The sequence below is a fragment of the Pelodiscus sinensis genome, chromosome 7, assembly GCF_049634645.1.
Source record: "Pelodiscus sinensis isolate JC-2024 chromosome 7, ASM4963464v1, whole genome shotgun sequence".
NCBI lineage: Eukaryota > Metazoa > Chordata > Testudines > Trionychidae > Pelodiscus > Pelodiscus sinensis.
The window spans coordinates 32,871,033-32,886,494 of NC_134717.1; the positions used below are offsets into that span (position 1 = coordinate 32,871,033).

A 15,462-nucleotide genomic window follows, 5' to 3' on the forward strand; every position below is an offset into this window, starting at 1 on the left:
TTTTTGCCTTTTTACATATTTGTTCAGCACCCTCAAGTTGAGGATTGGGTGCCAAACACCTGTTTTCTTTTCTGTGAGGAAATAGTGAGAATAAAAGCCGATTCTTTGGAATTCTGGAGAGATAGGTTCTATGGCTACTAATTGGAGCAGACGGTCCACCTCCTGTTGTAAGATGGTCTCGTGAGAGGGGTCCCTGAGAAGGGACAAGGTGGGTGGGTGTGGTGGGGGGAGAGAAAGGGAAGGGCTAGTGTATCCTGAAGAAATTGTTTGTATTATCCACCTAGCGTATGTAATGGCTTGCCATTGTTGTAAAAATGGTAGCAGGCGATCGTGAAAGTGTTTAACTACATTTTGGCTCTCTGGAGCACATAATGTGGTTTTCGGTCTCTCGACATCTGGTTTAAATTCTCTTATTTGGTTGGGATGGATAGCTGGGAGTGTTGTTCTGGGAACGGTGGCGTTGTTGTCTATTTCGACCACGTTGTTGGTAAGGTGGTTGATCCGGTCTTTGGTAATGATATGTAAATTGGGGGTATCTTCTTGGGTATGGTTGATAGCTATATTGCATTGTTCTTATTCCAGCTGTCTGGATTCCCAGGAAGTGTAGCGTCACCCTAGAATCTTTCATTGAGTGCAAGATTTTGTTCATTTTTGTGGAGAAGAGCTTCTCACCCTTGAAGGGCAGATCCTCAACTGATGGTTGGATTTGGCATGAAAAGGAAGAGGAATTAAACCATGTATCTTTTTGCATTACCACTGCCATGGCCATTGTTCTCGTGGCCATGTCTGCTGCGTCAAGGACATGATATTGTTTGGCCTTTTGCGACTATGGCCCTAAGTTGTGCTGTTTTGTCATCAGCTATTTCTTCAATAAAAGTGTTTAATTTTATTTGCATAATTGTTGAAGTCATATTTACTAAGGAGTCCTGCATAGTTAGCTACTTTGTAGCGTAGCCGAGGCATACACCCTCTTTCCCAATGAGTCGAGCCATTTACTGTCCCTCTCAAATGGGGTGGAGAGGTTCTGTTGTTTATTTTTCTGTTGAGCAGTATCCACTATCGGGGAGTTGGGTGGTGGGCGAGTGAAGAGAAATTCAGAGCCCTTGGAAGAGACATAATACTTGTGGTTTGCCTTTTTAGAGGGTAGGTGGAATTGAGGCAGGTGTTTGCCACGAGGTCTTTGTGGGGTCGAGTAAAACTGAATTGATTGGGGAGAGCAATTTTGGTAGATGGGGTCGCTTGGAGGATATTTGTGAGCTCATGGTTGGAGTCTTGTACTTCCTCCATGGGGATATTTAGGTCAAGTGCGACTCTCTTAAAAAAGGTCTCGAAAAGAAGAAATGTCCTCAGTATTATTAGAGGATGGTGGTGCAATGGCCTCATCCATGCAAGACGGTGGGTTTGTGTGGGATAAAGCACCAGAGAGTGAGTTTGGTGACCCATGACATTCGGTATCCTTTTTCCCTCTGCCCTTTTGAGATGATTGGGTGAGAAGAGAGAGAGCTCTTATCATGTGTTTAGTCTTATGTGATCTTTTTATGCTGTTGCCACTGTGGAAGGTAAGACACTGGTGCTGGTATCCACAGGTACGGGGCCCAAGGAGCACTGGTGCTTTAGTAAGAGCAGGGTGAGCACTAACCCGTCATCCCTCTTCATTGATGGGCGGAGGGTGATTCTGAATAATCAGAGAATGGGGAATGAGGTTGTTTATCCTCACTCAGAATGGGAGAGTTCAGTGTTGAGAAGATCGCCAAGTGCCCGTGCTCCCCATAGGATACAATGGGAGTTTGTGGTGTGGGGGGCTATGTTCCTGTTGACATTAATGGCTGTGGCACCATAAAAGCAGAGCGCACAGACTGTGGAGTTGTCAAAGAACCCAGAGAGATCTTGCAGCAAGGATCATAGGAGGAATAGGAGCTGGCATGGGAATATTTAACACCACTAATCAAGTTTGTCTTGCACATAAATTAGGTCAATTAAACCATAGTTTTTTGGCACTATCCAACACTGTAAATCAAGCACTACTCACTTTGAATCAAGTTGAAGTCGATGTAACTAAATTACTCCCCACCTGGCTCAGCATACAAGAGCAGGATCACATCACCATTCTCAACGTCTTGGGAACTATGCAAAAGAACTTATCCATCGCCCTGTCTTGTATACAGGCTCAAAGTCTGTTGACTGATATCACAAAGGATATAATAAGAGATGGAATAGAGGGCAAGATTCCGGTAGAGATAAAGAAGGTGTTGTTGGAAAAATCTACTACGTTGGAGCAAACTCATCACTAATGGTGGTGAATGGTTGACTTCGTGTATCATCCTGAAGAGGAGAAGATCACAGCATTGATAATCTCCTTACATCAAGCAAATGAAGACCTAATTTATCCAATTATTCCATTAGGCCTCTATGTTCATCATTCAATTATGATGCCACTGAATGACCGAAAGTGGGTTCATGCCAGAAACGGATCTTATAAAACGGTTAACCTACAAGCATGTATCGAACAACCTGAACTGGGATACAAGTGTACGACTGGGCTGTGGGAAAATTCCCATATTTGTCTAAATATGGAGGAAGGGGTGTGTAATTACGAGCTAAGACGTCCTTCCTCTGTGCACCAAAACATTTCTGTTATCGCCCAAACAGACAAATACTGCATTTGTATCTGAAGCCTATGTCCACGGTTTTATGTTAATACCTTTTATCCAATAGAGAACTCAGGATATCCCAATCTGTGTTTATGTAAAATTAGTAGAATTAAGGGTTATGATGTGAATTTGCTATTACACGATCCATCAGTGGAAACTGTTCAAACAGATTTTAAGGTATATCGACACATAGACCCAATAAATATTGGTCCTAACTTAATGGCAATTCAACAAATTATCCATCATGAAAATCTAACTAGTCTTGTGAAAAGTTTGGTAAAAGAAGGTGACAACATGAATATTGTGGCTCAACATGCCATCAATGAAATCAGGAATGTATCAAGGGTAGTAAAAGAAAGAATTAAGTTGGTGGGAGACTTCAATGAGCTTGGATAATATTGTATCATTATTTTCCAATCCTGTATTTATTTATTTGTTACTGCAAATATGTGTGATCATTTATGTCTCTTATCACCATGTATGTTTGTACTATAAAGAGAAAATGGTGTAAAAAGGATTTCTAGTTGCTTGATTTGAGGGTTTTGATATAAGGCATGGTTGTAAGTGGTTATTGTTGTAACAGTTTGTTATGATGTCTATGAGAGATGCTGTAAATTGTTTATGTTAGTATGTTGCTGGCAATGGTTATATTCCTGATGTGCCACCTGTGAATTAACCACTGATGAGGGGAAATGTTAGAGTGGTGTTATAATGTTGATTTGTTTATTATGTTTATAATGTAATTGTTGTAAATAGGATGTGGGTAAGGTGCACACTTAAAGGAGCAGTTGCTGCCATCAGTAACTGAAAACAAAATGGAGTTTCTGGACTGACAGTTAAACTTTTCCCGCTTTGAGTGTCTGCACTCAGTACCAAAATTGCACCAGGCATGCAGATCCTTTGCACCCAGCCCGAAACTGTGCACACCACCCTACACAAGTTTACAGTTTACCTGTCAAAGGTTCTAAAAAAAAAAAAAAAAAAAGCTCTGCACCCAGAGGGTGGTGGTGGTGGTCAGTGTTCCGGTCTGTGTCTGTGAGGACAGCACAGCGCCACAGAGGGAAAAGGCACAATGATCATTCACAACTGCGGTGGGTTCCCACACCATGCTGTGGTGAAGGCTCAGCACTGGTGATCTGGGATACACCAAGAAAAGGGGTTTGATCTCCACCTGCCATGGACCATAACATTGTCATCGTCCCGGAAACACTCCGTTGTGGTGAAGACCCAATGAGAATCATCCCAGAACTGCGAGGGATCACTTGTGGTTCCCCCCTAAGGGCGAACCTGAGCCCAAAGGTAGAGGTCGCAAGCACCTGTACCACCACTGGCGACAGAGACTTTGTAACCTTAACTGTACTAGGGATCTTTCTGTCTTTCTTCTCTTCTGTTTTGGGGTGGGGGTTGGATTTGTTGGTTGTTTTTGTTCTTGTTCATGCACTTGTCAATTCAAATTCTTACAATATATTAGTGAACTTTAATCTGGACTCCAAGCATTTTTTGGGGGGAGAAATCACCGGTGATCAGATATGGTGTCAGGGGCCTCCCTTCTGGTAACCAGAGCATTTAACATCATCAATCAGATCCCTTATCCTAAATTCTAAATTAATTCAAAAGATTATGCTTGTTACTGAGACTCTGGGGTAACAGCACGTGTCTGAGGCGCCTATGTAATTTGCTAGGCGGAAATCAGTACCGTGCTCAGTACTATGATATGAGAGACAGGCTCAATGTGGCCTGTTGCCTCAGTTATTATGCTCTGTATAGTGCTGCTCGCCCGATATACCTGGACAGTCAAAATTACTAAGGCGGAGTTTTGACTCTGCCTGAGACATGCCTCTTAGGCGACTGCTGTGGCAGAGAACGAGCCCTTCTCTTTTTGGGCTTAGGAGACGTGTCCCCCTGGGCTGTATGGTTCTGTGCCGAGCCAGGGTCAGAGGCAGACTGTTTGCCCTTGTCAGCTATTAACATTTTCAGGCGGAGCTCTCTGTCTTTGCATGTGTGTATCTTGAGCTTTTCCCAGTGAGGGCAGTCTCGCTATGAGGGTGAGTGTCCCAGGCAATTCACACATTTTTCGTGTCCATCTGATGCTGGCACTGAATCGCTGCAGAGTGCACAGCATTTAAAGCTGGGTGAGCCCATAACACGGCAGTGCTGAAAAGGAGCCAACTGACAAATGAAGGTTTTTTTTTCCCTTTCTAATAACTCAGAACTGGGGGTAGAAGAACTTGGATTTAACTATCTAAGGGGGTAGAAGAACTTGGATTAAACTATCTAAAATTTCGTTTCAGGAGAGCTGAGGTGAAGAGCACTGCAAGATTCTATTCTGTCTGAAGCCGGGGACAGTAGAAAGGAACTGAAGGGAAGGGGACCTCGCATGTGCGATGGCTCCAGAGGAGAGGGGTGGGCGTGCATGCGCAGCCCCAACGCACTGCTAACAGAAATCACTTGAGAGGCGCTGGGACACTCCAACACTCACTGTGAATCACCCCCAGGGATGCCTCTCAAAGAAGAATACAGGTTTTTTTAATGAACACACAAAATTTACCTGCTGTTTCATTATCTTTATCTGTTCTTTTTGCTTCCGCTTTTCTTCTGCAGCCATAATAGCTACAAGCAAAACAAAAAATGTATCATCATCAGAAAATGACTGAAGAACAGTAACCTAATATCAACAATTCTAAAGCTCATCTGCAAGTATGCACAATCTCTTAAAGGTTTACCACTTACCTTGCTGTTTTTTTGCTTCTTTGGCGGCTCGAGCCTGCTCCTGTTTCTGAAGTTTTCTTAAAAGCTTTATTTGTGCTGCTTGCCTAGCTATTTCTGTAGCACAAAGAAGAAACATTAAACACATAAACATAGTATTATCTCACTTAAAAAAAATCTAATTTATGTGTTCAGACATTTTCACATAACATAAGAAAAGACAAAGAAAAAAGTGAGTTTGTCTTGCGCAATGGTTAAACCTTTATCATAAAAATGGTTAAACCTTATACCAAGATCTCTTATATAAACAAATAACCTATAAAAATAACCCACATAAGCTTCTCAAATGAACACTGATGTTTTCTGTTATCTACATACAATTATGTATAATTCTGAAAAATATTGCTTTCAATCGAGTTATATCAAAATACAAAATATTGATCCACCTCTTTCTCTCTTTATAAACTATTGCATTCAAACATCTAATCCTATTTGAACAATCCCCTCAATCCCCTGAGGAGTCAGCTAACACATACCACAAAGAACACTCTCGTAACAATAGATTTTGCCTTTCTCTCTCATGTTGATTAGAATTGTAGGGTACTTCTACACAGCATGGCTAAAGAAGAATTAAGCTACAGAACTTGAGCTATGTCAATTGTGTAGCTTAATACAAAATAACTTAATCTGGCTTTTGGCACTGCCTATGTAGCAAGAAGTCGAAGGAAGAACACTCTTTGACTTCCCTTACTCCTCGTTAAACGAGGATCACCGTGAGTCGGAGTAAGAAGTCCTACAGCTCGACAGTATTTTGAAATAAAGGCTTGTAGTGTAGACCTTCACTATGTTAACATCAGTTATCCTGAAATAATGCCGCTGTGTAGACATACCCATTACTTTTGAATAGTTACATTGATTTCAGGGAGATTATTTGTGAAATAAGATGGCAGTGAAGTGTGTTAAATTATTAGTTTGGGTCACAGACACATTTTTGTTCATTCTTATTTTCTCTTAATCTAAAAGACAAATAATTTAGATTATAAATGTATGGCTGTACTCTGTATATGAAAAAATGTAATTATAATTCAGGGTACAAGACTAGTATGTAAACTATCAGAGCTCACAGTGAGTGACGTAACAGTATGAAAATCTACTGATTAAGAAAACAGCAGAAAAAGTAGAAAAAGTTAAAATGACAATTTATGTACAGTTTATCGTGTAGCCAAAAGAAGGGGAAAAGTATATTTTAAAGGAAAATTGAAAAAAAGAATCAGATCCCTTTTCTAACATTGAAGGGTATAATACCTTGAAATACCTGAAAAATTTATGCTTTCCACCAGAAATAGGAGAGTTGGAGCATAAGGATTTAAAGATACAGTACAGAAAAAAATTGTTTTAGCAGGTACTCTATATATAGCTGGGATTTTCAAACACACTCAGGACTGGTGTATGTGTACTCATACTGAATTCAATACTTGAACTGCAGTTCATTTCAGTGGGAGAAGAGTTAGGTCAACACTAAGTGCATTTTCATATAGCCATAATAGCCTCATGGGGGACGAGGGACAAAACAAAACAAAATCTTACTTATAACTTCTTAATGTTTTGTAAAGAAAATCCTGACCTTACACAGGATATTTATGAAACAGAATATTTAAAGTCTTGGACTTCTGGAGGTTGTTCATTTAAACTCTAAAACTTTTAAAGATGGGGAGATTTTATGCAGTCAGCCATTCACTACTAAGGATGATCTGAAAGAACACGCAACTCTACCTACTTCACCATAATAACTCTATTCCAAGTAAATCTGAATAATGAGTAAATCTGGCACTCTTTTAATCTCATAAAAGAATGGTAAAGTTCCTGTCATATAGGATTATCTTTTTGGTGCAGAACAGACATTCAACAGACATTTCAATTCATTCATTTCATTTCAATTCAACAGACATTTGAGCTCGATTAAACAAACCCACAAAAGCAACAAAAAACAATGCACAAACAACTACAGCTAAAAAACCATAACCATTTTGCTACTATTTTACTACACCACATAAGAATTCAAAATAAAAGACTAACTTATTAACAGAAATTAAGCTACACTCAGAAAATTTACTCCACACATGCTCACACTTTAGAATATTCACATGTGCCAGCTCATGAAATCAAACGACTGAAATGAGAATTTCTGGAAAGGATGGTGTGTGCCACATGAGCACACATGCCAAGAGTACACATGCCTGAGTCACATGCCAAGAGCTGATTAATATACTTTTCTACACACATAACCTCTAGGAGACTGCATAGCTCTATAACATTAACCACACAGCTGAGACACATATTTAACAGTATAAGATGCAGAAAGCATTGAAGAGTGTGGATCTTGAGAGGAGATCAACATCAGAGAACTGAAGTTACAAAATTGGTAGGAAATAATTTCTCTCATACTTGGGATCACATATATAAAACACCACTCTCTCAGAAGCAATAGTAATTAGACAAAGAAATGTGCATCTAAGAAGCTATTAAGAAAATATTTTTGCAGTACCACTATGCCAAAAGCATAATATTCCTTAAATCAGTTTTGCAATATTCTACTTGTTGTTCCTTTGGGAAAAATATTTTTCATGAGGGAGGGTGAGGAGATTTTGTTACAGGGCCAGTAAATTTTCATGATGATTTTCTAAGGCATATTTAAACAATATATAACACGTTACCAAAATCTTGGTGGGTAGGTGGCGTCAGGCACCTTACAAGTATCTCTCTGCAGAATGTCTTGCAAATTCATCAAATATATAAGTGTATCCCCAATTATAAGAACTGGTATGTACTTAAGAAAAGCTCTGTATGTGATCCATGAAAAAAAAACCAACAACATAGTTACTACATTCAGATTGTGGAGAAGATAATAAATTTCTTACCTTGAGCTTGCAGCTTCCTCAACAGCTTTGCATCAGTGTTGTCTAAAAATTCAGTGCTACCAACATTTGGAGGTCGGCCTTTGCGACGCCTCATTCTTGATTCTTCTCGAGCACGCTGTCTATCTGGATTCGGTGGTCGTCCTCTACGACCTTCCATAGCTCTGATACGAGGAATGACTTCTTCTTCTTTCAGAAGACACCACTGCATGCCCTTTTAATTAACATATTTCATAGCCATTATAAAAAATTGAAAAGATAACAAAAAATGCACATCCACAGATCTGCTCATACATGCAAAAATATGTATGTCTATATATGTAAATATATTTACACAAAACATGGAAGTCAGTATTAGAATGTCAGTTGTGATATAGAGCAATTGCATAGGTATCATGGGATTTAGCAAAAGCATTTCTACACTTGACCTCTAAAATTTACAAGATCTTAAAGCTTATGTACTCAGGGGAACACTATTATGTTATTGCCTATGCTCCACTACTGTATTGCTTCTATTTCTCTACTGCCTAAATAGCCCATTCCTCAACTTAGTATGTTAGGCAGAAGAACAGACTTCCCTTGGCCTGTAAAGTTCAGATTTAAGTACTGCACCTGCACTTGTCCATTCGTCTATATGATGTTTACATATAGCCTGTTAGATTTTTAATGACCATTTTTTCCCTGAAATTTACAGAATTTAAAGGAAAAAGATAAAAGCAAGAGTACTGATTTGTGTGATTTTTTACTTTTTATTTTTTGAGGGATGGATATTTCAGTTTTATAATAAAACTAAAAAACCACAAACTAATTTCTACCTTATGATTTTATTTAGTATAATTTTGTTTTCACCTATTGGGAAAAATAATTGGCCATCCAAATAAAATTAAATTAATCAAAAGTTTTCAAGTAAATATAATCTGCTCTATGACCTTAACTCAAATCTCTAGAAACTGCATAGTATACTGAAAAAGTTAAGAAGCTATAAATTCAATTTTTTAATTTCTCGTGGCACCTATCTTCATCCTACATTCCTGTTGCTATAACAACTAGAGGCTAGTTTTTCGATAGATTTCATTTAATTGACACAAGGGGAACCTCATATTGTGTGTCTTAATTAAAACAGTTGCTTGAGCTATTTAATACTACTTGATGGAGCTTGATCTATTTGAAACTGTGGCATCTCTCACTGCTTTTCAGATCTTTTTGGACTCGTAGGAAGAAATGATAGCTAAGAATATTTCTGGGAGCACGTCATTATTTACTTAATGAAAGCTTGTCAAGGACTTTGAAAATATCTGCCAAAGCAACTATGTCAGTCACATCTACTTTTTAAAAAAAAATGCAGTTGAACCACATTAATTCACAGTACTGAATCTGTGAATTAATAAGCATACAAACAATAAAATCAAGGATGATTAACCACACAATGTGCTTTGTTCATTTGTTTTGTCAATTGTTTTAATTATTTATGCTAATCTTTCATAATATACTAAGAAATGTTTCACACAACATTCTGTAAAATGAAAATGTTAATTGCATGAGATCTTCACAACTAAAAGCAGTTGCTAATGGAAGTTGCACTGATATTTTCCAAGTCTCAAACCACCATGAAATAAGATATCACAAGAATCCATACTGTACTTAGCATGCAGATCTTCCAAGAGGCATGCAGTAACTGAAATCCCACACCAGGTGCAGAATCCATCCTTGTTAAAATATGATCAAAGACTTCTCAACCCAAAGTCAGTATCTGTGCCACGTGAGCCAAAATACCACTATTTAATACATGTACGTAGTATTCTTTTTCAGGTGTCTAATATCTTAGGGATCTTCTTCTGTAGTTTATCACCAGGGATTTGGAGCAATCTGATTTAATAATTTTTGAATTGCTCTGCTCCAGCTCCATTCCGGCACCAATACTGACTGCTCCAGCTCCGCTCCAACTCAAATTAATTTTTAACTGTAAATGTTTAAAATACATAATTAATATAAATTTTTATGTATAAATTGCAAGTTAGTTTTTCATATGAAATTTTGCGGTAAAATATTCAAAATATTTTCCAAGTTTTTAATTAATATCTCAGAAACGCTTTAATATAGATATATCAATGAAATTTGGTATGTGCCGTAGTGTTAGTATGTGCTATTGCTGTTCTGCAACATTAATTGTTGGGAAGTAACAAGGCTACAAGTTACAAGGTTGAAAATAAACACATACTAATTTAACTGTCTAATCTATGCGAGTACTTACTCGCCTAACCTTGACACAAAGGTGAGAGCAGTCTGCAGTGTTGTCGGATGTCTGATACTTCTTTGATTCTTTAATAAAACATACCTCCAAAAAACTTTGTAATTTTGTATCTGTGCATTAAATCTTTATTTTGTCCAAAGTGAGAATAACTGTGACATATTACGTAAAGTGGTAAAGTAGATGTTAATATCAATTGTTATACAATCTTAAACTTTCTTGCTAAAATATCATTCATTTTGGATTGAAAATGAAACAAAAAAAACCTGAAGCAGTGGAGCAGTCGAGATTTTCTGTGCTCCAGCTCCGGGAAAAAACCTGCAGCTCCACTGCCCCGCACTCCAGCTCTGGGCTCTGCTCCAAAGCCCTGTTTATCACAGACTAGTTGTGTTTTTGAGCCACATAAACAAGATTGAATATTGTCTCTCTTTACTGTCCATAACCAACTGCAACCTAGCCAAATTCTTATATGCTTATTTATGATGACCGAGGACAAAATGCAGAACAAGTTTTAGAAACAAAGAAAAACATCAATCATGATTCTTGGCTAAACTGGTGTTTGCTCTTCTTTTGTACTGGTTTCCAACAAAAGACATCCCAAACTGAGGGAACTAAATTCAAATACATGAACCCTTGAAAAATATTTCATTATCAAAACTAAGAAAATTCACATGGATTCTACCTTTCCATGTAACATTTGATTCTACGAGCAGGACTTTTCCATTGGTGTAAATCAAGAAAGCACTATAACTAAAGGAATGTGGATTTATACCAGATGACATTTAGCTCCTGCATCTAATTTTATCTAGTTTTTGAGAATACAGATCATGAAATATTTGCAGGATTTGACATTGTTTTAGAATTAGAGTCTAAATAAAGTATCTCTTTCTGATCTTCTTGCGGGATTGTAGAAAGCTGAATGAGTAAGCACAGACTGGGAAAAGTTGGCAGAAGTCTCGTTGTAAATGTCTCTCATTTTGAAGTTGTTGAATTCTGGAAGCTATGGCTTAACCTAAAACAGTAATCTGGATATTCCATTTTGACTCTCATATAGTTTAGTACTAATTTTCAGTGGCATCTTCAAAATTATATGCCTAGTCTCCACTAAGATTTCACATCTAGATAGCTAAATCAATGTAAAAAACACACTTTTTTTTTGAAGTGGAGACTTAGCTATAGCCATGTTAGAACAGCCTCGTGACAACTCTAACTTATGTTGGCTAGTAATGGATTTTTAGGGCTGGTACACAGTTGAGGATTGCTGAAGTGAAAATCATTCTATGCCATCACTTCTATCAGTCTTGACACTGCCAAGGACCAGAGTTCCTGGTTCCCAGTCTTTCATTCAGACTACTAGTCAGCATATATGTATCTATACACATACATCTGGGTTTTTTTCTTTTAAACAGTCACAGTAAAAGACCCTTTCTTGATAGTGGATAAAAGTAATCTGAATGGTATCACCAAAGTACATATTGCACAGCTGTAACACAACGGAAGGGGTTTTAGGAATAGGTAAAGAGGTTACTTTCATTTACAGAAACAAAAGTTCTTCAAGATGTGCTATCTGTATGTGTATTTCACAGCTGGGGAGTATATGTGCACATGCTGGAAAATTTTTCTTGTCAGCAGTATCCCTAAAGTAGTGTATTCACATTCTACAAGGGCATAAACTATAAGAATCCATGATTTCATGATATGGAAGTAGCAGACATAGCAGGTAGGTAGTGGAATACATATACAGACTACACATCTCACAAGAATGGTCATACTGGGTCATTCCAATGGTCCATTTAGTTTGGTTTCCTGCCTTCTGACAGTGGCTAAGTGCCAGATGCTTGACAGGAAATGATTCATCAAGTGATCATGTGTCGTCCAGGACCAGCTTCTGGGAGACCATCCCCTTATTATCCAGACAAGATACCTGAATTCTCAAAGAACATCAGATAAAGGTATGTAACCTTTTTCTTTAGAGTGCTCATCTGTATGTATATTTGTGACTCGCAAGCAATTTCCCTTCAGTCAGATTCAGTAAAAGACATCAGAGTATGGACTGCAACTCAGATCACCTGAATCTTGCATGCTCCCTAGCAGCTTTGCATCAACATACAGAGTTTTGTGAATACGTGAACAGATGACCAAGCCACTGCTTACAGAGAGATTCCAAAGGGAGGTGGACTGAGCTCTGAGGAGTAGGCTCATGGCTCTGTCAGATGGATATTCTGGTGCTAGTTGATAACATGTTCCGAGACACGAGGCAATCCAGTTTAATATCCTCCAGGTAGATATGGCCTATCCTTTGATTTTCTTCGCTATGCCAGGATCAGCCTGGGAGACTTCTGTAATAATGCTATCCTATGTAATTATAATAATATGGCTCTGCATGTGTCCAATGTGTGCAACCTCTATTTGGTTCTCCTGGAGTGAGGCTTTGGGAAACAGGTACCTCAACACCTTAGATCCCGAAATGCACAGGAAGCAGCTGGTGACACAATTAGAGAGATAAGAGGACTGAATGGAAACTTTCCTATTACTAATCAGAACCTATGAGGAAATACTGCAAGCAGGATCTCTCCACTAGTGTTAACAGCAATCACCCATGCTGTCAAGTAGGGAGACCTCAGACTCAGTTGCAAAATCACGTCCCTATTTCTAGAAGGCCAAGAATCAGAGGAAGAATGATCCATGGGGCTATGGAGGTCTCAGAACAATGCTGGTCTCAGCCAGGCTAGGGCTATAAAGATTACGCTGCCCTTCTCCAGCCAGATCTTCTAAAATACTCTGAGAAGGTGAGGAATGCATATAAGAGAGCCCCTGTCTATGGGAGAAAAAGACATCTGAAAAAAATCCAGGATTGCAGCCTTCCCAACAAGCAGAAAGGTGACAATTGTTCTCTCTTGTTGCAAAATGATCCATGTACAAGACCCCACCCTAATGCTGAAACATACTCCGGAGGACCTTCAGAAACATCAGTCACTTGTGATCAACGCAGAAAGGATTGGTAAAGTCACCCTTCTTAGGTAGGTAGTCACCATCCCTACACTAGAGATGTTAAGGACTAGTCAACTATCCAACTGACTAGTTGACTCCCCCCTCCCCCATTGCCTCTGTCAGAAAGAGGCAGCTGGAGAGGTGAGGCTGGGGGAGGAGAAAGGGTACTTCAAAGGGGCAGCGCTGCACAGCTGAACCCGGGATCAGCTGTGCAGTGCTGCCCCTTTGAAACGCCGCTGGGGACTTGTACATTTCAAAGCTGCTATGCCGCGTGCAGCTGGAGTCAGCGGGACTTCCTGCTAGCTCTGGGCAGCACACAGAATTCCGCAATCCTTGAATTGTAAATCTTCAGCTGTTTGTAATTCCTTCTAAGGCCAGCCACAAAGCAGTTCATCATGTTCATTGTAATCACTGACCTGGAGGCTACGTCTAACACGTTGAAAACCATGTGAAAGGTAGTCCAGGCTATTAAACATACTTCTGCAAGAACAATTTGGAAATCAACCTTGTAATTTTTCAGCAGCCTCTCAGTAAAGTTCTTCAAAGCACACCTGTTGACAAGGTCCTATTTTGCCAGGACTGCTGGACAGTCTCAAGGTGAAGTAAGTTTTCTGATTCAGCAGGTAGAGGTGCTTTATCTCCTTATCTTGAGGCACTGATTTCTGTCAGCCTTAGCAGGTTCTCTCGTTGGCTGCTGTTACCACCAGTGATCCTTCTACTGGATATGAATAGATCTGTTCATATCTGCTATCCAAGACTTGGTACAATTTGCCTGCTAGTTTTGATTTCAAACCCAAAGACATCAACATCTGCCACGAGGTTTTAGCAAGTTCTATTAGCCCTTTATAGTTCAGGAATGCAATGTGTTTGTATCAAAGAGTATAAAATATTGAGAAATTTGTGTGGCATGTCTCGCATCTCCAAAGCTGGCAGCACTCACCTCATGATGTCCTGGAACACAGTGTAAGACCTCGGGGTTAGTATCCAGTTGTACTGGTGACACTGCATTGCCCAGAGACAATGACATTTTCCTAGTACCACTTGCCCTTCATCCCAAAGTGCTCCGCACTGAGGCTACTGGTTGGCCTTGAGGGTGTAGTAGGTCTGGCTCTAGCCTCAGGTGAACGGGACACAATCTGACCTGGCAGATTTAGGAAGTATGGTAATCCCAAGTTGTCCAGCTGCTCTCCACTCCAAAATTAAAAGGCATGGGAGGCCCACAGTGCCTAGAACTGGTGATCCTCATACTACATCATACCAGTACTGTGCTCTCCTCTTAGTCACTGGTGCACACCTTTTGATTCCTTGGAAGACACCAAGATAGCGGAGTTGAGAGATCAGGCGGGGGATACCTGTTAGATGCGTTGAGTCAGAAGTCAAGACAGCAGACACCTAAAAAAGGTTGTGCTCATTCCATGAGTGCAAAGGGAACATGTCTGGTTTCTACAAACACTGAGGCCACTGGGTCCAGGAATTTGGAAGACATCAGAAAGACAATTACCATTTTCTCTAACCAGTGTTGAAAGGTGTTGCTTGTATCCATTCTAGGGATGTAAAATCCCAATTAATCAGTTAACCAGTTAAACATTAGGTTAACCTAATGCTTAGTCAGTTAACCAATTAAGCAAGATATCTTTCACATTCCTAGTCCATTTGTAGATGTGTGCGCTTGCCACATATACTGGTTCCAGAAGATTTTTCCTTAGCAGTACGCATAGGGTAGCCAGCTCAGGTCCACCTTGGAGTGCGGGAAGTTGAATAGGTATAAGCAACACATTTCAAAAAAGATCCTTAAGCTTGAGAGTATTCATGTGGAGATAAGCTAAGGCTGAGAAAGCTATCAACCTAAAAAAGACTGCTGGCACACCATTGGTGAAGCAGGAGGAGATGGCTGTGTTTCAGGGTGGACACTGACAGCTGGTTACTTCTGGCAACACTCCACCCCCTTCTT

The 15,462-nt window shown here is 39.5% G+C and overlaps 1 protein-coding gene across 27 annotated transcripts in view; it reads right to left on the reverse strand.

Moving 5' to 3' along the window:
• BAZ2B (bromodomain adjacent to zinc finger domain 2B) overlaps positions 1 to 15,462 on the reverse strand; it is a 337,721-nt gene that overhangs the window by 99,533 nt on the left and 222,726 nt on the right. For all 27 annotated transcript variants that reach the window (XM_075933462.1, XM_075933451.1, XM_075933455.1 and 24 more), the window contains 3 exons: positions 8,276 to 8,486; positions 5,382 to 5,474; positions 5,200 to 5,261 (listed from right to left, as the gene is read on the reverse strand). In XM_075933462.1, the coding sequence (XP_075789577.1) occupies positions 5,200 to 5,261; positions 5,382 to 5,474; positions 8,276 to 8,486 (366 nt within the window). The remainder of the gene's footprint in view (positions 1 to 5,199; positions 5,262 to 5,381; positions 5,475 to 8,275; positions 8,487 to 15,462) is intronic.